This window comes from Homarus americanus, unplaced genomic scaffold (genome assembly GCF_018991925.1).
Source record: "Homarus americanus isolate GMGI-L3 unplaced genomic scaffold, GMGI_Hamer_2.0 scaffold51859, whole genome shotgun sequence".
NCBI classification, from domain to species: domain Eukaryota; kingdom Metazoa; phylum Arthropoda; class Malacostraca; order Decapoda; family Nephropidae; genus Homarus; species Homarus americanus.
In genome coordinates this window covers 10,419,987-10,444,505 of record NW_024711292.1, presented here as the reverse complement: position 1 = coordinate 10,444,505, position 24,519 = coordinate 10,419,987, and the positions used below count along the sequence as shown (strand labels likewise).

The 24,519-nt window shown below is 38.6% G+C and overlaps 1 protein-coding gene across 1 annotated transcript in view; it reads right to left on the bottom strand.

The window, feature by feature from the left end:
- LOC121878447 (dnaJ homolog subfamily C member 17-like) overlaps positions 1-24,519 on the bottom strand; it is a 49,369-nt gene that overhangs the window by 16,837 nt on the left and 8,013 nt on the right. Inside the window, exons 2-5 of the mRNA XM_042384715.1 lie at positions 20,732-20,852; positions 14,076-14,235; positions 2,933-3,033; positions 1,803-1,936 (exon numbers count right to left, since the gene is read on the bottom strand). Of these exons, the coding sequence (XP_042240649.1) occupies positions 1,803-1,936; positions 2,933-3,033; positions 14,076-14,235; positions 20,732-20,852 (516 nt within the window). The remainder of the gene's footprint in view (positions 1-1,802; positions 1,937-2,932; positions 3,034-14,075; positions 14,236-20,731; positions 20,853-24,519) is intronic.

The following is a 24,519-nucleotide window of genomic DNA, read 5'->3' as shown; positions in this document are numbered from 1 at the left end:
AAAACAATGATAAATTTCAGCAAAATTAAGAAAGGTTTTCAAACAATTACAGGAGGTCCTTGTTATAAGAGTATTCACCATTCAAAAACTCTGAAAGCTCTGGATAAAATCTACGGATTTAAAACTCCCGATAAAATCTACGGATTTTTAGCTGAAGTACTTGAAATTTCATCCTCTTCCTGGCCTCATGCATACACACACACACACACACACACACACACACACACACACACACACACACACACACACACACACGTGTCCCCATGCCAGTCTCCCGCTTTGTTTCGTCCAGACCAGTGCTGTGTTGTGTTTACGTCTGCCTTTGTTGTGTCAATTCGTGCATGTTGTGGTGGATTATTTTATCATTTTTGTAGCCATGAGTTCCCAACCCTAACAGGGTGGTGAAGCACTCAAAAGAAAGAACACTAACTATAGTATAGATGTAAAATTAGAAGATATTAGGTGAAAGAAGAGTGGGAGTGGACAATCCACCTAGTCCTGTTACTTTTTCATCCGCCAACACCCACCTCCATCAAGCCAACCATGCCACATATCTTTACCTTTGAAGCTAAATAAATAAAAATATTTTATTATGTTAGCATTATTTATTTGTAAAACATTATATTAAGTATTTTGTCTCAATGAACCACTGGAGTGAGTGTGCAACAGTTGCTGCGGACCACCGGGTCGCTGACACAATCTACGTTGCCTCAACACACTGAACCCAATGAGCTTTAAGGACATTACATAATTTATAAAGTTAATAATTTCTTAAAATAATGTGTCATCAAATGTTTACCAAATGTTTCTAAGGTAAATAATTGTTAAAAGATATAATATAATTTTTTTTTTGGAGTGTCATGTACAATGTCATGTTCCCAATTTAACCTATTTCCATTATTTCTTATGGGATTAATTCCCCGCTTAAAGTGAATTTGTTATCGGAGGCGTTTTTCCGGTACCAATTAACCGCAGATAACATGAACCCCCTGAACAAGATAATTGGGCCCCCTGTACAAGATAATTAGAAAGAATGAAGGGCAAAAATTGAGAGGGCAGTCCAATTTATTTTTAATTCAAGCCACTCTGCAACATGGTGAGAAAGGGCTTGTAATGGTAGAAAAATACTGTGGGGAGGGGGATATTACCACAAAATAAGCAAGTACAATACACAAATTTTTTAAATGTAATAACTATACTCCTTTCACCATGAACTAATGGCAGGCAAAACATACGAAAATTAATCGAGACATCCACACTGCTTTATCTACAGATCCAGGATGCATGACAAAAGTAGGATTGCACCTTCCCACTAAATTTGCATCAAGCTTTAACCTTTTCTAAATATGCATTTGATTTACCAAATTGATTCTTGATCTCTGATGAGATTTGTGATTTGCATTCAATCTACCATAGTTAAACAAATTTCATCTTCATCATACAAAGTATTCCTTCACTCCTCTGGTATGGCTATCAGTCATTGCTACAGTTTCTAGTCAGCCTGTTACAGACTCCAGTAAATCCTCTGGTACAGTCTTCAGTCATTCCTCAGCTACAATCTCCAGTCATTTCTTTGTTACAGTCTCTATTCATTCCTCTGCTACAGCTTCAAGGTACTCCTTTGCTACAGTCACTCCTCTATTACTCTCCACTTATGTATTTCCAACTCTAAGGTTTCATATGTTTAAAAAAACTTAAAACACATTCTTAATTTTTAAGGCTTCAAAAAATACCGGATACAGAAGATAAACACATACCCTGTAATATTATGAATTATACTACGAGAGAAGCCATCAGAATACCTTAAAGAAGAGCTGGTGAATATCCTGCTCTGTATACCCCGGCCAGTCCTCTGTTGCTGCCCACTTGACTTTTACCCTATGTGCATTTGAGTCTGTGGATGGTGTTTCTTTACTCTTGGACACTTTAGCTGTACCTGAAAATGACATATGAAGAGTTAATCTGAGCTATTGTAAACATGATAAGAATATTTTGTAACAAGTGTGTTGACTAATAAGAATAAAAAATATACTGTACCATAATACACAGTGCACATCATTGACATTTTAAAATACAGAGAAACAGCCAGATGATTCAACAGACATTAAAAATTATATTAAAAGAGTACAAGCGTACGTAATGAAATGGATGCCACATAAAAATAATTAGGTGTGCCAGAAAATAAATTGAGGGCTATCAAACAAAGGAAAGAAAGGTACCAGGTAAGAGAAAACATGATGCCAAGCAAGAGAAAACATGATGTACCAGGTAAGAGAAAACATGATGCCAAGCAGGAGAAAACATGATGTACCAGGTAAGAGAAAACATGATGCCAAGCAAGAGAAAACATGATGCCAGGCAAGAGAAAACATGATGCCAGGCAAGAGAAAGAAGGGTGCCAGGCAAGAGAAAGAAGGGTGCCAGGCAAGAGTAAGCAGGGTGCCAGGCAAGAGTAAGCAGGGTGCCAGGCAAGAGAAAGAAGGGTGCCAGGCAAGAGAAAGAAGGGTGCCAGGCAAGAGAAAGAGGGTGCCAGGCAAGAGTAAGCAGGGTGCCAGGCAAGAGAAAGAAGGGTGCCAGGCAAGAGAAAGAAGGGTGCCAGGCAAGAGAAAGAAGGGTGCCAGGCAAGAGTAAGCAGGGTGCCAGGCAAGAGTAAGCAGGGTGCCAGGCAAGAGAAGTAGGTGCCAGGCAAGAGTTAGCAGGGTGCCAGGCAAGAGTAAGCAGGGTGCCAGGCAAGAGAAGGAACAGACCTAAGTTAGTGGAGTGTCCAGTAAGACTGTACAATATAAAGTGTTGATAAAAAAAAAAAAAGTCTTAAAAGCAATAAGCCTTAAGGACTATTATTTTCTTCATACAGAGAAAAAAAGTGACAAGGTATAAGACAAATAAATATGTATGAACAGTTCTGATATATTAAAAGTTTTATTGCTCATACCTCTAGATAACTCCTCCTCAACTTGCTTATTTACTCGGGTCAATTCTTCTTCAATAAGTCTCTCACCCTCCTCTTCTAATCGTTTTAGTTCACGTCGAAATCTGTTACAAAACAATGAGGATATTACAAGCATATGGAAATATCCAAAGTTAATTTTCTATAGTAAATGGTGCCACTGATCCTTGGTTTTCTCCAGAACTTATTCCATGGAGGTAATCATAAACAAAATCTCACTTTTTAATTTTTTTTATCAATGACCATTTACACTTTCAAGTCAATAAGATTTTATGATAATTCTTAAAACCTTCTAAGAATATTCTACTTCTATTTAGTACATGAAATCAGAGCCACTTGCTTTTATTGGAAAAACCTGTCTTGAGGACCAGATACAGTACAGTATAGTCTGCATTTACGAGGTCAATTGAACCCGTGGAGGCCCGCGTAAAACGAGAAACACGTAAATGAAATAACAGAACTTATGGGATTAATTGAAATAGAGAATCGGCCGACCCCCAAACTCCACTTTTTCCGACACAATACTTATGTTGTAGCAAAAATAACATCTTAATTTTATGATGGTATGCACACACAATTAATAATTAAGAGAAATATCAATAATATTAGGTTTTTTAACACTTACGTTAGTAGAAAAGCTGGGTCGGCACACGTGGATGGCGGCTGATTCCGAGGCAGAGGGCAGATTAGTTGCCCTCCGGTGAATCACTTTCACTTTCACTACCCGCAGAGGTTTGCAGGGCCTCCCAGACAAACCCCTCAAAGTCCATATCCTCACTGTCAATATCACTATCACTGACTTGGGCTGGCTGTGGTTGTGGTGGGTTGCGAGCGAGGAAGTCCTCAATACTACGTTGACGACTAACATTGATGTTGTCGAGATAGATCTGGATATACGGCTCCATAACTTTTGTCAGATGGTTTTTTGACGCTTCATACCGATGCTTGTCTGGGTTGTTGTCAAGGATGAGCTTAATTTTCTCCCCCAACTCGATGATTTCCTTCACATTATCATGGCTTGGTCCAGGTAATTCAATGTTTTTCTCTGGTGGTGGGGGTCCCGCAGAAGCCATTGTGAGTTGTGAGGGGAATAGCGGGCACGAAAGAACTGTATTCGTGGACTGAGAACAATGAGACAGGCCTGCTAGGTCAGCGACTTCTACCCTCTGGTGGCAGGGCACGTCATGTTACATAAGACCAATCACAGCTAGCAGCGGAGGGAGGAAAGGATGTGTGGCCCAATCACAGTCCGATACGTCATATGACGTCAGCGATAACGTAAGAGCGGCCTAATGCGCACCACTCACCGCGCCGCTTCCCGCGTATGGTCAAGAATGGACAGCGTGGGTAAAAAATGGCGCGGCGGTCTGGACCTCTCCAGCCGCTCGTCACGTAAATGACCAAATTTACCGCGTAATTAAAGCATTTTCATTCTGGCAAGGCACCGCGTAAATGACCACACGCGTAAACAAAAGCCGCGTATATGCAGACTATACTGTAATCTCCCCATTAGCCGGAACAACTGATGCAGAGCATTTCCAGGTTTGAAAGATTTCCGGGTACAGTACAGTATTGAGATGAATTTTCCTTGCTGGAAAAATCGCACAATTACGAATTTTTCTGGGTACTGTACTGGTGAAAGTTTCCACGTCAAAACCAATCATCCCACAGGGAACACTGCTGCTACAGAGACTTACCTGCTGTCAGACAGCAAATACTACACATACAGTACAGTAAACTTTCTCTAACCTGGACTCCCTAAATCCAGATCCCCTTGCAAACTGGACTGAGGTCCAGCACCAGACATATATATCCCCAACCCGGAAAAATATGACGAAAATCCAGTTAGCACAGGGGAAAGTTCGTGTAAGCGGGGGCTGCCACTGTGGTGGCACAGGAGGGTAACTCAGCAGTTGCCTCTGAGGAGGAGGTGGTTGCTCGAGAGCTTTAAAGTGTTGTCCAGTCTTCTCGGACTATTCCTTAACACTGGGTCATGCAGTTCGTTAACTTAGGGTGTAGTTGTTGTGTTGGCGACAGCTTCTACACCTTAAATAAATTCACGCCTGGGTGGCCCTTGGGCCGGCCATCCTCGTTACACGAGGGGCAACCATTATTATTATATTTTTATTATAAAGTGAAGTGTCTAAGAAATGTAAATAGTGTTCAGCGGTGTACTGTACTACATTATGAGTGTTGCACAACCACTTCCTGCCTCAGCAACATCCTCACTTCAAGACTGAAAGGACTCATGATAAGTAAATACTCAATAAGTACTGTAAAATACTTCATTATTAACATGTACTATGGGCTTATATTTTTTATCAATAGGAATATTATTATGCAGTAATAATATATACCAAATAAAATACTCTTCTACTTTGTACAATTCTCTTATCACTCTCCAATTACATTATGCTACAGCCACAAGCAAAAATATTTACGCCTAGCGAAATAGTGTATAAACTTTAATCCACAGCCTTTGTTCTAATTGTGTTTGAAAGATGAATTTGGTACAACAATGATCCTGAATAAATTCTCTACAAGAAGTTTCAATAAAAGATCCTTAAAGAAAATACTACAGTAGAACCATCATAAATCGGACTAATTGGGGCAGACCGCAGTCCAAAAAATGCGAGTCCAAAAAAGAACGAACATGATGGGGGGGGAGGGGGAGGATAACACTGCTTATCTGAACTGTTTAAACGTAAATTTTTATGTTATTACTGCACTTCAGCAACTAAGGTCTTAAGTGTCTAACAAAGTCATTAAAACAATATTACATTAACAATAAAAGAAAAAATACATATGAAACAGAACTCTCTGGGTTGAAAATCAGACAAGTAAGTCTGGTTGTCACCGATATGATTGTTATTTACTGTAAAGTGTTATATGTAAGTAACCACATAATTTGTCTTATGAATAGAGAAAACTGTATACTGTACAGTACAATAGAAGTCCAAAAATCCGGACTGCTTGGGGATTAGGTCGGTCCGGATTTTCGGATTTTACGGATTCTCAGGCAGTACTTTTAAAATTAAAATTTAAGGAAGAATAAAGAAGAGATGAACAGGTACATTTTGATAGTTTATTCATTAGCAAATATAGCATTCTTCATTTATCAAAACGAGCAGTTTTAAAGAAAAAGCTGTGAATTCTAGAATTTTATTCTTTGCCTTTTTTATATTATAAATTGTAAACTTTCCAATGTCGTATGTTTCCATTAGAACAGTACTTCTCACACCACGTTCTAGTTTCTTAATTATTTCAAGTTTGTCACTCAATTTCAACGTGTTCTTCTTTCTCTTCACACACCGAAGTTTATCTTCTTTAGGAACCATTATTATGGGCTTGTACAGTACTCTGTAAATGGAAAGAGTAGGACTCAAAATTACATACGTTGTCACAGTTTGATTCCTCGTTTTAAAGTGGCGACCACGCGTGGTCGCTTGTTGTCGCTGCGCAGCTGTGGCGCTCACGCATGCGCACATACGCACAAAAGCCAGCTAAAAAAAAAAGATTGAGTTTTCGAAAAGTCCGGATTCTCGGGTGGTACAGATTTCTGGCATCCGGATTTTTGGACTTTTACTGTACTATAAAGATAAAAATGAGAACAAATAAGTGTAGGAGTATATTGTATGTGGGAGAGGTATGTTTATCTGGGAGCAGCTGGCAGAGGGGTGGGAGGGTAGCATAGGTGGGTGGCTCCCTCCCCCTCTCTCCCACAAGATTCCTTTAACACTTCATAATGCAATTTCACCATAATTCTCATATAATTTAGGTTCATTTGGTGCCAGGTTGATAGATAATTATCCTAAAAGAATCAGCTTTCCTGAAAAAAGAATCCCATACTAAAAACCATGAGTCAATGCTTACAAAGGGCAAACAGCTGATTAGGTTACCACAATGTCTGTCTTCAACACTTAGTAAATTAGTACAGTACAGTCAACCCTCACTTTACGCGGTCCCACATTCCGCGTTTCCACGTTTACGCAGTGCCCTGCCAGAACCCAGGATGCTCACATTCCGCGGTGGGTGTACCCCTTTACACGGTGAAGTATAATTTTTTTTATTTGGCTCATAAAATTCATACAAATTATCCGGCCAGAATATAATTTACATTGCTGGAATTCTTACAATTTGATGATCATTTTGAATATAAACATCATAGATTTTGCATTAGACATACAAATTTTAGATATAATGTTTACTCTTGAGTAAATATGTTATCTTTTGTGCAAAATATATGGGTCTTACAAGGAATCCAGCAATGTCAATTATATTATCCTAACTTTAGTCTGATTTATTATTTATTACTAAAAAGGTAAACAGTCTGGTATTCCCACACATTTATCTAGTAGGGACGGTTGGTGGGGGGTGGGGGGGAGGGAGGGACCGGAGACCGACCACCTGGCATGTGTGAAGAATATTTTTTTTTTATTAACTGAAGATTTTTATTTTAGATCAAAAAATTCATACAAACTACCCGGCCAGAATATAATCTACATTGCTGGAATTCTTACAATTTGATGATCATTTTGAATATAAACATCATATATTTTGCATTAGACATAAAATTTTTAGATATACAGTAATGTTTACTCTGAGTAAATATGTTATCTTTTGTGCAAAATATATGACATTTATATTCAAAATATTCCTGGTCTTACAAGGAATCCAGCAATGTCAATTATATTATCCTAACTTTAATCTGAGGTATTATTTAATACTAAATGTTAAAATCTAGTTTTTTCACCCACTCTTTCTCTTGAAGGGAGGGTTGGTGGGAGGTGGGGGGGAGGGTTGGGACGGACTGACCATCTGGCTCGTTGGAAGAGGGGGGAGGCAAGGTGGGGTACTTTGATTGACAGATAGTGTCGTGAAGAATATTTTTTTTTTTATTAACTGAAGATATTTGTTTTAGCTCATAAAATTCATACAAATTACCCGGCCAGAATATAATTTACATTGCTGGAATTCTTACAATTTGATGATCATTTTGAATATAAACATCATAGATTTTGCATTAGACATACAAATTTTAGATGTAATGTTTACTCTGAGTAAATATGTTATCTTTTGTGAAAAATATGACATTTATATTCAAAATATTCCTGGTCTTACAAGGAATCCAGCAATGTCAATTATATTATCCTAACTTTAGTTTGAGGTATTATTTATTACTATACCTGGTTTTCCCCCAAAATTTCTCAGAGGGAAATGCCAGTGAGTGTAGTGTGAGAAGAGGGGAGGGAGTGGAGTCCATTATTTGAATGGACATTAACTTGGTGACTGTATTTCTCTATTTCTCTTAAGTATTAATTGTGTGCATGTACCATCATAAAATTAAGATGTTATTTTTACTAGAACATAGGTATTGTGTTGGAAAAAGTGGAGTTTGGGGGTCAGCTGGTCTCTATTTCATTTAATCCCATATGTTATGTTACTCACTTTACGCGTTTCTCACTTTCCGTGGTACCCTGTGGGTTACATTAACCGCGTAAAGTGAGGGTTGACTGTATAGTCGTGTATTTATCATCACTTAATAAATACTACTGCAGTGTATTTATCACCATTTAATAAATACTATTGTAGTGTACTTATCATCACTTAATAAGTAATATTGTAATGTACAGTATTATGCATTTGCATATACAGTCATGCGCCGGTTAACGTCCTAGATACGTTCTAAGAAATGCGACGTTAACCGAAATGGACGTTGTCCGGTCATCACATAAACTTTGTATTTATACTTACGTGTATGTGGAATACTATATACGTACATATACACTTTTACTCTTAAATCACTACTGTAATGTGATACAGGTGATTAATTTTTCTCTCTTGTGCAAAATACAAGACGTTTATATTAAAATTATTCACTGTTTTACAAGGATTCCATCAACGCTGGACAGATGGGGGAGAGGGAGGGAGCGAGCGAGCGAAGGGGCGTAGGGGGAGGGGAGGTAGGTTTGACAGTTGGCACAGGCCCAGGTCTAACGCGTGCAAATTTATCAGTTCTTAAGTGACGAAGCTTCTCTCTTATAAAAAGCCAGTGAAATGACCTGGGTGAATATAATTTACATTGCTGGGATTCTTGTAAGATACTGATTACTTTGAATATAAACATGCTATAATTTGCACTAGACATAACAATTTTAGTACCGTAATCAAATTAGTACATGTGCAGTCCAGCTTTGCACTAAGGTCATTTATTTCTTTTGTGTTTCTTTTAGTATGGTGTGTGCATGTAAATGGATGAAAATAAATGAAGAAATTTATGTAAATCTACCCAAAAATACAGTTGAAAAACTTTATATGATAAAATGTACACTAATGTACAACAATTTTTATCTCTTGAGCAAAATATATGACGTTTATATTCAAATTATTGGCTGTCTTGCAAGGATTCCAGCAATGCAAATTATAATCTCCTAACTTTAGTCTGAGATATTATATAAGATAAAAACTGTAAGCCTAAAACCCTGGCTGAGCAGATGGGGGGAGAGGAAGGAAGGAGGGAGGGAGGGAGGGAGGGAGGGAGGGAGGGAGGGGAGGAGGAGGAGGGAGGGAGGGAGGGAGGGAGGAGGGAGGGAGGGTTATTTTTTAACTCATAATTTTGGGTAGATATATGTAGTTTTCTTCATTTTTTTTATCTAGTTATATACACACTGAATCTTGTATACAAAATGTGAAAAATAAATAAATACTGCACAGGTACCATAATTATCATCAGGCATAAAAAATTTTTAGCTCATTTTCAGGAAGGCAAACGTAATTTTTGCAAATTTTTACTCACTTACAAACACAAACAATCATACATACAGAAAGTGCAAAAATAAATCAAATAAACCATTATCATAAGGTATAAAGTTTTACATATGTACGGGCTTCCACCATGAAGCTGTGTGGTGAGTGTGTGTGGAGGTTGGAGAGTTTGTTACATAGCACCATTGATATGGATGCTACTGCGTTGTTAGGCGAGCACAAGGGGTGAATGGGACACAGTTTGAATACTAACTTCTATCATTCATGCTCTCTTCATACTTTCATTAATGATACAGTACATTAGAGCGTCGATTTAAAGCGATTCAATTTAAAATTATTGATTTAAAGCGACACCCACAATTAAGGACAATGTATTAATTTAAAGCGAATCTTTCCTATTTTACGTGAGTCATTCTGGCGCATCATATGGAAATACACACTATTTTAAATTTTGGGCCTAATGTTTCCCGCCAGACACATCTCTGGGCACGCTACACTGCTGCCTGCCACCCTCCCACACCTTCACGTATCCTCAGTTCTCACGCTGACGCTCTAGTGAACGGACATATTGTGTAACTATCCCCTTCTACTGCGAGCATCAATCATTGCCAGTACAGTGGGGTATGCTATAACGAATCTAATTGGTTCTAGAACCTCGTTCGTTATAGGATTAATCCGTCCCAGGCCCCCAAATACAACCACTTAACACTGAAAAAATTCTGTGGAAAATGTAAAAAATACGGTACTTTATCTTACCTTAGTGTTGTTCAGCATACAGGACAGGAGGCAGAGGGGGGAGGAGAGAATTATGGAGAAGAGGTGGAAGGAGAGGAGTCATCCTTCCTAGCCCTCTTTGGTGACTGTCTTACAGGCACTTTGTCTGTAGGTTCTTTTGTTACCTTTGTAAAGAAGGAATCCAGGGTTGGCTGCTTCAACCTTAATTTCTGGGCCTTCCAAAAGTAGTACATAACATTGTCAATAAACACACTGATGGCCTTTTGCACAGAACCAACATCAAGATGATAATCCTCAGCAAGTTTGGACAGTTTGCTCCAGCAAAAGAACGCATCCTTGAGATCTTTGGCTGGAATGATGCGGCTTTCCTCCTTGTCCTCCTCCTCCCCTGACTCCTCAGAAGTTAAGCTCCGCTTCAGTGTCTCGTTTTGTTCTTTGTGAAGCTCAAGCAGCTCCTCAGTGGACAGTTCCTTACTGTGCTCTTCCACCAACTCCTCAACATCATCATCATCCACTTCCAGGCCCATGGAATTGCCCAGAGACACAATTTCATGAACAACAGCCTCTTCTTCTAACTCTTCAAAGCCTTCAAAGTCTCTTTGAAGCACACATTCAGGCCACAATGGCCTCCAAGCAGCACAAAGACACCTTACAGTAACCTCTTTCCAGGCTGAGGTAATTAAAAAAACAGCATCTGCTATATTGAAGTGACTCTTCCAGAATTCCTTCAAACTAACATCACTGGAAGAAGTGGATGCAAAACATTTTCTAAACAGTGCCTTTGTGTACAGCTTCTTAAAGTTAGAAATTACCTGTTGATCCATGGGCTGGATGAGAGGTGTTGTGTTGGGTGGCAAGAAGTGCACAGTCATGAAGTTGAACTCCTCTGGCAATTCAACCATCAAATTAGGAGGATGGGCTGGTGCATTGTCCATCACCAATAGAGCTTTCAGTGGAAGATTATTCTCCCTGAGGTATTCCCGAACACTGGGTCCAAACACCTCAATCACCCACTCAGAGAATAAATTCCTGGTCACCCAAGCCTTTGGGTTTGACCGCCACATAACACCAAGAAGGGTCTTCCAAATGTTTTTGAAAGCTCTGGGGTTTTCTGCATGGTACACAAGGAAAGGCTTTATTTTGCAGTCACCAGAAGCACAAAGAAGGAGGGTAAGCCTGTCTTTCATTGGCTTATGGCCAGGGACAGAAGTTTCCTCCTTGGTAATGTATGTACGGCGAGGCATTTTTTTCCAAAAAAGTCCAGTTTCATCACAGTTGAATACCTGCTGAGAAACAAAGCCTCCCTCTTTAATAATATTCAAAAAATGTCATTGTGTTCCTTAGCTGCTTCCTTATCGGCACTAGCAGCAACACCATGTCTCACAACACTATGTATTTTATTTCTCCTTCTGAAACCAGTAAACCACCCCTTGGTACCCCTAAACACTGGCACATCACTATCACTTGCACTGGGAGTCTTGGCTTTAAGGTCCTCAAACAATTGTCTGGCCTTCTCACAAATTATAGCTTCACTAATGCTATCACCTGCCATTTCTTTCTCCTTTATCCACACTAAGAGTAAATTTTCCGTCTCCTCAATCACATTACACCTAGCTTTGCTAAGTCTAGAGATTCCCTTAGCCACTTGCACAGTTTTCAACTCCTCTTTATTCTTTAAAATCGTACATATAGTCGATTTAGCCATCCCATACTCAACACTAAGTTTCGCAATGCTTGTTCCATCCTCACGTTTCTTTATGATTTCTTTCTTAGTTTCAAGAGTTATGAGCTTTCTCACTCGCTTTGGACGATTCATTGTCACAATTGTACACTTGTATAACAAAATATTTATACAAATAACTCTATTTCCACATCAAAAGACGAAATTTCAACAATAATAGTGGTGCACTGGCTACACAATGAGACAAAGATGGTGCCTGACGCTCTTGTTGTGGGTCGCGGTACAACAATATTCATGTGCCAGGCGAAATGGTCCCGTATTCATCCGCGTTCGTTGTAGGAGTTGCGTTCGTTATAGCATTCTCAATTTTATAGGTAATTCCGTTCGTTATAGGAATACAGTTGGTCCTCATATTACGCGGTTAATGTAACCCGGAGGGTACCGCGGAAAGTGAGAAACGCGTAAAGTGAATAACATAACATATGGGATTAATTGAAATGGAGTCCGGGCCGATCCCCAAACTCCACTTTTTGACGACACACAACTATGTTGTAGTAAAAATATTATCTTAACTTTATGATGGCATGCACACACAATTAATAATTAAGAGAAATATCAATAATATTAGGTTTTTTAACACTTACATTAGTAGAAAAAGATGGCTGGGCACACGGGGATGGGCGGTTGGTTCCGAGGCAGAGGGCAGATTATTGGCCCTCACCTTGTATCAATTGTATCACTATCCACCACAGAGGCTTGCAGGGCCTCTTTGTCAAACCCCCCAAAGTTCATATAAGTCCATATCCTCACTATAATTATCACTATCACTGACTTGGGCCGGCTGTAGTGGGTGGCGGGTGAAGAACTCGGTAATGTTTTGATGACTGGGCGACCTTGTGCGCACCATTTTCGCGCCTCTTACACAACATGGCGGATGGCGGGAGGTTTGGATCCAAAAATGGCGCGGCTTGCCAGCCGCTCTCCGCGTAATGGGGTTCACGACCGCGGAATGTGAAAATGTTAGGTTCTGGCAAGGCACCGCGTTAACGGTGAAACGCGGAATGCGGGACCGCGTAATATGAGGATCAACTGTATTCGTAGTAGGATCCGTTCGTTATAGCATACCCCACTGTATGTCCAAGAGGCCAGCTAATACATCATTAACTACCCCAAAGACCAAGAAATCAAGGCAACAATTACACTGGAGCAGAAAATCAGGTGCTGGAAGCACTGCAGCGAGGAAATGGTGCTTCAAGTGTGGGGCGCCAATTTGGACAGTGATGTGGATGATGAGCTGGTCGAGTTGGGCTCTGCATCTTCAGAGGATGAATTCCCTTACTAAAGTTGAGTGAAAATCTATTTTTGATAGCATAAAGTAATTCAAAACTAAGTTGAGAGGAAAGTGAAAGTGCTTGGTGAGTCAGACGAGAGGCGGGTGGTGTGCGGCGCCAGCGCAACCACCCTCTCACATCAGCTGATTGCTAGTAAACAGACCATTTTGCATCCTGTAATTTTAGCAGAGTTGATTTATGAGTGTTTGTTTTAGCATAATACTACAAAAAACAATGTTTTGTTTATTCTAGGAGATGGGCTCCTCAACAGCTGATATTTAACTCACTACCACACAGTTACACACATGCAAATTTGTCATACAATAAGACCCTCACTCCCCATGCTTGCTATCTTAATTCCATTGTTGGATTGTGTGTGGGTGGTGTTGGAGTGTGTGTGTGTGTAAATGTTTGAGAGAGAGAGCGAGAGAGCGAGAGAGAGCGAGAGAGAGAGCGAGAGAGAGAGAGAGAGAGAGAGAGAGAGAGAGAGAGAGAGCGAGAACGAGAGAGAGAGCGGAGAGAGAGCGAGGCGAGAGAGAGAGAGAGAGAGAGAGAGAGAGAGAGAGAGAGAGAGAGAGAGACCTCAGTTTACTGGATATACCTGTACAGTACTTACTTTTCCTCCTCTGACAGTTGTGGGTCCCTGGACCGCTGGGCACGTCGTTCTCTCTCCTCCAAATCTGACCTGAGCCTCTGTGTTTTGGCATCAACTTCACGGGCCCTCACAGCTGCTGCCTTACGACTCTTGAGTACCTTGTCATATGCTCTACGTGTACCTAGTTATCAAATACAGTACAACTTTTTTTTTAATAAAAAAGGCCTGTAAATTATGTACAGTATTTACTATCATCCTATGACCCTTATTGTAATGCCATCTACACTTGTATTATTGAATATTGAAGTTATCTCTATAATATAAAAAAATTTAACATTTCTATCGTATTCTAAACTATAAGAGGACATTCTCTTTGTGTGTGTAAAAGTAAAGTGGTATGTAGCCAGAGAAAGAAATGGGTTGTTGTATGATAGTGAAGCATGAGCATTTAAATAGGATGACATTTGTAGACTTGAGTGAACTAAAATGACAATGGTGAGACAGATGTGTAATGTTAAGTTCAGTAATAGGAAACCCTTTTTGAAGGTATGAAGATAACTGGATATTAAGAGTACTGTATTGGAGAGGTTTTGTGGTGAGGAAGTTTGAAATGGTTTGGGCATGTGGAAGAAAAGGAGGAGATAATTAGGTCAAAAAGAACAAAAGTTTAAGTGTGGAGAGGAGCAGAGCCTGGAGTAAGCAACATGGGGAGTAGTCGAGAGCATTGATCTTAGGGATAAACACCTGACTAAAGAGGTTGCAAGAGAATGTGTTGTCTACAGAGCTGCTATTAAATACCTGTACTGTAATCACAGCTAATCCATGCAAGTGTGGAAAGTGGCTATTAAATGATGATATTGATGATAAAAAATTTTACCTGATGATATTACCCTTATTACCCGGTACTGTGTTAGACTTCACAAAACTGAGCAATTCTTAAAGTACAATTACAAATTTCAACTAATATCAGCTATTGTATTCAATCAGTAATTATTTTAACTGAAGTAAAAATCAAAGTACATTAGAACCTCTACACACCAGAATTCGCTTTTTCACCCTCTGAAGTGCTCCAGACCCACCTCTCTATTCACCAGAAAAAAAATTAATAAAAATAATACAGAAAATCCAGCATCAGCCCAGACTGGACAATTTGTGTGTTTGTACGCGAGGTTGAACATCTGTGTGTGGGTGTCGCACGGCACATGCTTGAGGCCTGCCTTCATGTGTATAGTATCAGTGCACCGCACCTCACTGCCTATAATCATTTACATATTGTTCTTTAACAAGGTTACTTCAGGGTTTTAAGAAATGGGTAAATTTATGTAGGGTACGTATTTTAAGAAATTGGTAAAATTAAAAAAAATGCTCATGAAAGGAATAACACTTCTTCACTGAATAACATACAGTGGTCTGATCAGCATATTGTCTTCTAGGACTAACGAGAGCTAAGATACTGTGTATGTACAGTATACAGGTTGGAGGGGTGGTGCATGGGGAGGGGGAGGTGGAACCAGGCATTGCCGCATTCACCACTTTTATTTACTGACTCAATATTATATTCTCTAAGATCAGCCTCTTATGATGTATGAGTCATAATAATTAATATAACATCTTTAATAATAGAAAAATACAATATATAATTTGTAATTTGACTTGAAAATAAAAGGATAAGTTTTATCGGAAGGTACAGTATTCACTCAGGACACATTCCCGAGAGCTTTCAGTAAATCAGTTGACAAAAGGATCATTATAACATACAGTACTGCATAGTATTTGAAATGGAGATACAGTAGGGTCGGGATATATAGCGACTTTATATAACGATTTTTTTTATATTGCGGCTACCAAATTATCAACATTTTCCTAAATACAGTATAGCGATCATTTTTTTTATTTTGCGAGGGAAATCGGTCAGGAAATATTTCAAATTTATCACGACTACCAAAATTATCAAAATTTTCCAATATACAGTAGGTTCTCAAATTTTGCGAGTTTTTAATTCAGCGTTTTTTATTTGGACACAAAAAAAAGTACTGCACACAATTTCAAATTTTGACGGCGGAAACTCAAATTTCGACGGGTTTGAGCGACCCACCAGTTAGTTCTTAGTTGTTTGTGGCACTAGCAGCGCCGTTAGTTCCTTCCCGCCCACGAACTGAGACAGCCAGAACTTTATCTCTTGGTGATCTCGTGTTCCGACGCTCATTTCGCGCCCTTGATATGGCAAATGTTGAACCAGTAGGTGGTGGGGGTCAACCTGGTGTGAATGGGAACCCTCCTAAGTGCCCAGAACCACCAAAGACAAAAAGGGAGTACAGAGTTGGCAAGAAACATGCAAAATATACAGTAGTTTGGGTGACAAGGTGAAAATTGTGGAATATATCGAGAAAGGCATGAAGACCAGTGAAATTCGGCGACTAACAGGTGCACCTGAAAGTACGATAAGAACACTGAAGCAAAAGAAAGGGACTATTAAACAACAAATGGACATTGGAAAGAAACATTTCGCCACCCACGAACGAATGAGTGCAGACACAAGTGAATATCACAAAATCATTACAATAACCAAGGCGTACCTTAGCAGGTGGTTGAGCAGGAGAGTGAAGGAAGATGCCAGCGTGTCCGGGCCAGAGTTGTGTGAGCAGGCTAGAGTGATTTACAGTGCATTGTGCAAAAAGGAAAACATTTCATCTCCCCCCAGTTTCAAGGCGTCTGTTGGCTGGCTTGTTAATTTTAAGAAGCGGTGTCAAGTGAAGTTGGTGAAGTATCATGGTGAAATTGCCTCTGCAGACATTAGTGGAGCAGACTCATTTCCAGCAATCGCAAAGCAGATTGTTGAAGATGGTGGTTATTCCTATGAACAAATATACAACTGTGACGAAACTGGTTTTTACTGGAAAACGTCCCCTACTACCATGTACATGCACAAAACAGAGAAACAAGCAAAAGGCACCAAACTCGCAAGGGTAGATTCAGTGTGTTATTCACTTGCAATGCATCTGGTTCGCATAAAATAAAACCTCTTGTTATTCACAAGTATCAGAAACCGCATGCATACAGGAATCAAGATATGAATAAGCTTAATGTGTATTGGGAGAAGACTGCCAAAGGTTACATGGAAAAAAATCTGTCAAAGAAGTGGTTTGAAAAGTATTTTATCCCTGACGCAAGGGCACATTGTAGGCATAAGAACCTAGATTTCAAGGTGTTGTTATTCATGGACTTCCACCCCAACGTACAAGCATGCTTCCTGCCAGCGAACACAACTTCAAAGATACAGCCACTGGATAGCTAAGCTCATGTACTACAGCACCGTTCACAACCAAATGCACCATGAAAATTGACAGGCAAGTTGAACTGCTACAAATTGCTACAGTTAGTGATATTGAGAGTGAAGATGAGAACGAGTCCCTTGAACCGTGTGCCACACCTGGACCATCTTCTGCCACCGAAGGACCGTCTTCCATCCCTGCCCATATCCTAACTGTTAAGCAATTTTGGAAAAAATTTAATATTCGCAATGCTGTTGACACAATGGTTGATTCGTGGCATGAGATCAATGTTCCAACAATCACACACACTTGGACACCACTCTTCCCCCATCTCAAGGTCGAGTTTGGAGGTGCCTCAGGTGCGCAGCAGCTAGACAACGGTTCACTGTTAGCAGACAGTCGAGTCAGTTAGGCGTGTAGGTGGTAAATTTGCTGAGGTCACGGAGGACACTGTTATGAACCTTGTGACTTTTAATTCTGAGGAAAACATAGCTGAGATGCTTGAAAATGATTCTGATTCTAGCTCAGACGAAGAAGGACAACCGGAAGTGATTGAAAAATTGACCACTGCCAAGCTGGCAAAGATTCTCGCAGGTGCAGTGACATGAAAGAATCACTTCAGAAATTCACCCAAGACGCCCCTGAACTACAAAATGCATTGCCCCACCTTGCCAGTCTCAATGATATTCTCATGGCAATTTACAACTGCAAAATCAGGAAAAAACAACAGTCTGTGATAACAAGATTCTTCCGAGGCCTCCAGGATGTAGCCGATGCAATCCAGAACATTCGCGTAGCAGATGGGGCCGAGGATGCTGCAACGGCAGATGTTGAACCACTCGGAAACAACTTAGACTTTGAAGGATTTCTGGATGTGGCCCAGGATGGACCCACATCCAACGAACCCACCTCTAGCCTCGGAATCAACCCACCATCCACCCAAGCCCATCATTGCTGTGTCTTCGGTTTGTTTGTTTTTATAACAAACTTTTTCTGTGTTGTTTTTAGTTTATATTTAACTTTATCTGTGTTATTTTTGTTGGTTTATTAGGATGTTGCTTTATTACAGGTAGTAATTCGCCAAAAAAGTAGGGTAAATAAGGTAAAATTTAGCCAAACAGCGAAAGTCCCAGACTCAAATTAATTTTCTCCATAGGAAGTTGTAGTACTCGAAAAGGCTAAAAAATTTATCTCTTGTGCAAAATGTATGATGTCTATTTTCAAATTATTCGCTGTCTTACAAGGATTCCAGCAATGCACTTTATATCCTGCTAACTTTAGTCTGACATTTTATAAGATAAAAACTTTAAGCCTAAAAACCACTTTAAATCTTGCCGGAAGTGGAGGGGGAGTTGATGTATTATGACAGCTGGGCCAGAGCCTTACAACAGTTACCTATGGTATTTATTTATCTGTCATATAGGGAGAGTTTACGTTTTTCTCTTATAAAATGTCACGGAACTGACCTGGGAGAATATAATTAACATTGCTAGAATTCTTATAAGATAGTGATTAGTTTAAATATAAACATGCTATAGCTTGCAATAGACATACAAATTTTAGTTTTAATTAGTAATTTTATTACAAAGGGCTAAAAATGCTATCTCTTGTGCAGAATATATGACGTCTGAATTCAAATTATTCGCTGCCTTGCAAGGATTCCAGCAATGTAATTTATTTTTTGCTAACTTTAGTCTGTGACATTTTATAAGATCAAAACTTTAAGCCTAAAAACCACAGTAACTCTTATGGGAAGTCAGAGGGGGAGTTGATTTATTATGACAGCTGGACCACAGCCAGACAACAGTTATCTGCCATAGAGGGGGAGTTTATGTTTTTCTCTTATAAAATGTCAATGAATTGACTTAAGAGAATATGATTAACATTGCTGGAATTCTTATAAGATAGTGATTAATTTGAATATAAATCATGCTATAGCTCGCAATAGGCATAAAAATTTTAGTACTTAATTACCTGTAGTACATATGACTAAAATTTTTATCTCTTGTGCAAAATATATGATGTCTAATGTATATTCAAATTAATCGCTGTCTTGCAATGATTCCAGCAATGTAATTTATATGTTGCTAACTTTAGACTGTGCCATTTTATGTCAAGTTTAGTCACTTTTATTGGCCTCCAGAACCTTACCCTATTTTCCTCATTGATTACATTTAATTATATATCGTGATTTAGTATAGAGTGAGAATCCTTGAACCCTATCTCGCAATATATCCCGACCCTACAGTATTAGGAATCTGGTGATTTTCTGACAATTTTGAAGAAGTCTAGAGTAGTGATGTTACGAAGCTTCGCAACTGCAACCGCAATTGTGGAGCAACCACATGAATTATCATAACCGCCACAACTGAAACAACCACACGAACCCACGTGGTTGTCGCGGTTGTAAAACAATCACAAAAGAGGGTTGAGAGCTGAGAAATTCATTGGGCAGTGGGACCCTCCAACCACTGCCTTTATGTACAATATGCTACAATAACAGATACAGTGAACAGTGTTTTTAGATTTTTACAGGTGACCATTTGTGACCTTTTTAAGTAGTAGTACAGATATTGGACAATCTGATGAAAATAAACCTCTTGTTTTATTCGCCAATAAAAAGTCATAATTTGGGGCAAAAAATTACCGTACTTTAATTTACAACTTATACTCAAATGTATTAAGTTACTTACGAAAATTTTATGACTATTCTGTAGTGTAAACTATGGGATGTTTCTTTCAAATTAATTACTATCTTGCAAGAATTCCAGCAATGCAAGTTATATTCTGCTCAGTCAAGTCAGTGCCATTTTATAAGAGAAAAACTTAAATTCCCTGTCTTGTATAATCCTGAGTCCCTGACCTGCACCACACCTCCCCCTCCACTGACAACTAATCTCCCCGAGCTGGCTGTGAACAACACACCACCCCCTCCTCCCAGTCAGCAGGGGAGGCTAGGTGGAGGTGATCAGGATTTTACAGGATGAATTTGGTTTCGGCTTAAATTTTTTCTCTTATAAATTGTCACAGACTTGACTTAGCAGAATATAACTTGCATTGCTGGAATCCTTGCAAGGTAACAATTAATTTGGGTATAAAAATCTAAAATTTGCATTAAGAAATACAAATTTTAGTCCTTTAGCTTAATAAATTTGAGTACAAGTTGTACACTAAAGTAGAGTAATACGTTGTTCAAAATTATGACTTTTTCACAGGGAAAAATCAGAGGAAGATAAATTAATAAGTTCACACAGGTTACAGGATTAATCTAAGTTTAAAGTTAATCCAAACAACCGCAACCGTGAAGCTGTGACTTCCTGACAACCGCAACCACAACTGTGGAGCTTTGAAATCTGACAGCACTAGTCTAGAGGCAATATGTATAAAACAATGACACACCCTTACCTGGATCTAACAAAATCTCCAGGATCTTCTTAAGTCTGTCAAATTCCTCAGCAGCATCTGGGTTATCTGGATTCTTATCTGGATGACATTTGAGAGCTTCCTTTCTGTATGACTTTCTTATCTGCAATATCAGAATACAGATCATGTATAGTACGGTACAGTATATGATACAATAGTAAATTTTTTATAAATTATGTGTGCCTGCAAAAATACAGAATATTGTACAGGTGCTCCTCTACTTACGAACGAGTTACGTTCCTGAGGCTTATTTGTAAGTCCAACTTTACTCTTATAGATACCAAACATATTGTAAAAAATGAAAAGATTATGGATATTTAATACAGCTATACCCTTTAATACAGCCTTAAAACCTGGCTCACTCTTCTCCTCTTGGGTAATGTTTGTTCTATCTGGAATTTTCTTCAAAATAATCCAGTCTCATCCACATTAAACACCTGTTCTGGCAGGTAACCCCCCTCTGTGATGATGTTTGTATCTCTGAAAATTTGTAAGTTGAACGTTCTTAAGTAGAGGAGCACCTATACCTGTAATGGTTTTTTAAACTTGTAAATTTTAAATACAGCATCACACACTTCTATTTTTATCCTTTGGTAAAAAACATTTCATGAGAAAGTCTCAAGCAATGAAATTGAACTATACAATCCTTTCAGGACAATATCATACTAACAAATGTCCATCCCTAGTCTTATGTTTATGTTAAATTTTGTCCACTCTACATAGGCATGGTAATTTTTTACACACACACTAAATAATTAATTTAATAACTAGAAAAATAGAGGCTTACCTCTTCCTCCACCTTCTCCTACAAAACTACTTTTCTCTCCAGCTCAATCAAATTACTTAGATTTACAATCTCTATCGAAGCTCAAAAATGAGTTCAGCTAGTGTTGAAAGTTGCTAAATTGTGTAATGTCTGGAAACATAAAAGTAAAACACTACATTGGTTGTCATGTCAGATGCGTGCTCTTGATGGTCGTATGTACAGCTCTGCCAGTGTCCCACAGGCTGCAGGCCTATGTTTGACACGTATCTTAACTGCAGTATTTATCAGTTTAAAGTCAACTCAGATAACTCAAGTGTTACTTCTCATTATTAATCATTATAATACAATAGTTAACTAATATTAGTTTTTTTATAAAAATTTTTACCAGAATTAAATTAATTGATGCGAAATAGTTAACTCATCTCAACTGCGTGAAATGCCTGATGGCTAATTATTTATAATACAGGAGGTCCCTGACTTATGAACATCTGCCTATACAAGCAGGGTTAAACTTGAAATTTACAGTATTTTATTTATTGAATTTTGTCATTCTATTTCTTCTTTTGTCTTAAATTAAGTGACTTTAGATGTATATAAGGACTTAGGCTATGATATAGTGGGATTTTAAACATTATTTTGTAAGTACAGTATGCATATAGCATGTGTTCCGACTTACGAATAAATCCAACTTACGAATGTCCTCAGAAACGGAACCCGTTTGTAACCCAGGGCCCCCGTGTACCTGTACTTGAAACAATTAACCAACACCACTACAGTATTTATATATTTTATACAAGTGAATCATGGATTATACAAATTATTGTGAGAAATCTATGCTCTACCCCTGACAACAAGCCTATTACACATTGAATTCACAAAGAAACCCACCACCCGTATATTCATATGCTCTTCAAGGTTCCGTGGGGCAAGTCGCTGTGAGGTTTTATTTACAATTCTATATTATTACAAAACTGTAGTACATGGAATTATACAAAGTAATTTCCACATTCAATAATGCCTGTTTTATCTATATACAGTACAGTACACATTTTAATTATTTATGATCTACTGTACTATGAAGAGGCTACTTTTTATTTTTTCACTGGAGATTAATATTTTCAAACCACAGTAGTCATGTAATTTTATTTTCAATGTAAGCTTTGAATTTTCTTTTAACACAAAAATTTCTTTCCAAAAAAAAAATTCTAAAAATTAATAGAACTTCTTTTATTTGTTAACATTTTGGGTCATTATTAATTTTTTGCCCATTCCCTCTTTTGAGTTGAGAAATAGTTTTTCTGGTGTATTTTGGTGTGTTTTAGTAAAATATGACCTTCATTTCTTTGGCAAATGAGTTTTTTCTAGAAAATCGACCTAACCTTACCTAACTCCCTACCATATTAGACAGAAAGTACTTACAGTATTTTGATATCTGGAACCAATGAAAGCAACTTTTTGGAAGTACTGTATCATAGAGTAATTTTACATTTTTGAGGGGTGATGCATATTAATGAGATATGACCCGTTTCACACTAGTAACAACAATGAATCCTTCCAAAGTGGGCAGGGCTTTGAAGGTAAAGGAAAATGTGGCATTAAAACACCAAAAAAATTTAATAGAACCTATGAGAACCTAATCTAACCATTCTTAATGTATATATTATAAACTCTTTCAACAAAATTCTTACCACATTTATCCAAAGGATGCACAATCACTGTTTCTGTAAACTTGGTTTTGCACACTGCAAATTGTTTACATTTAATAGACCAGATCCGAACATGACCAAGACACAATAATATTGATGGATTTTAAGTTCTATTACCGTAACACAATTTCGCAGGATATTACAGGTATGCCCCGAAAGCCGACGTCCCATTAACAGCCGTTTCGCATAACCGACGATTAAATATAAGGGAAATATCCCGCAAGTTTCGTTGATACCCCAGTGATCCGACGATCGGGAGACAAAGAGTTTTAAATATCCAATTACAGTACAGTGGTCCGTTTTCTCATCGCTTCAGGACGCCTGAGTCCTCCGTTTTCTCTCAATCTTAGAGTGCACCCAAAACTTCGTTATTCCTTAGTAATGACACAGAATTGGAAATTGCAACTGGGGTTGCAATTGTTGAGGCAACTTAGATATGTCTGATTACAGCAAATGTGTTATTGTCAATTTGTAGGTGAAAGATTTTATCCTCAATAGATGTAGGTGAAGCAAGGGGGTAACAATACGCCTGGAGGCAACTGTGTGATAACTAAATTCTTGGCTTGAAAAATGCGCTTTAACAGCAGGTGTGCAGATTTTGATGGAGGTGCGATAAAGAAAATCGCGATAACCAAGGGATGACTGTAACTGGGAGGGGAGGTCACCTCTCCAAAAGTACTCATTTACACTGGAAATAAAGGTCATACTCATGTAGAACCGTGCGAGAAACACTATAAAACATATTTTTTAAAGGAATTTCCATGAATGGTCACTACAAAATATTTACCCACTGCCCAATTTTGGAGGATTAATTGTCGTTAGTAGTGTTAATGCAGTCATATCTCATCAAATAAGCATCAGCCCCCAAAATAAAGTTCATAGTCATTAAAATCACAAGAAAACACATAAATATCACAATACAGGGTACTCCTGTACACTGTATACAGGTACAGTATTTTATTAATCCTTAAATCCCAGGTGGTTGTAAGGGACCATGTGCGCACCAGCCACAACAGTATGCATAGTGTGATTGCCTTAATTTTAAGCCTGAAATACCAATTTTTGACAGTGCACTAGCAGGAATGTGGAATGCCTTCCTGTGTGTTAAAATTCAACGCCAATGGACAAGCTACATTCAGGCATTTTTTTATGTCGAACTTATGAACTTATTGTGTGACCAAACAAATACCAGCAATGGTATGTGGGCAATGACATTGGCCTCAGAATATCTCCCAAAATGTATCAGTGGAGTTCTATTGACGTCGTAGAACTGAATGTGTTTTTTGCACTCCTCATGC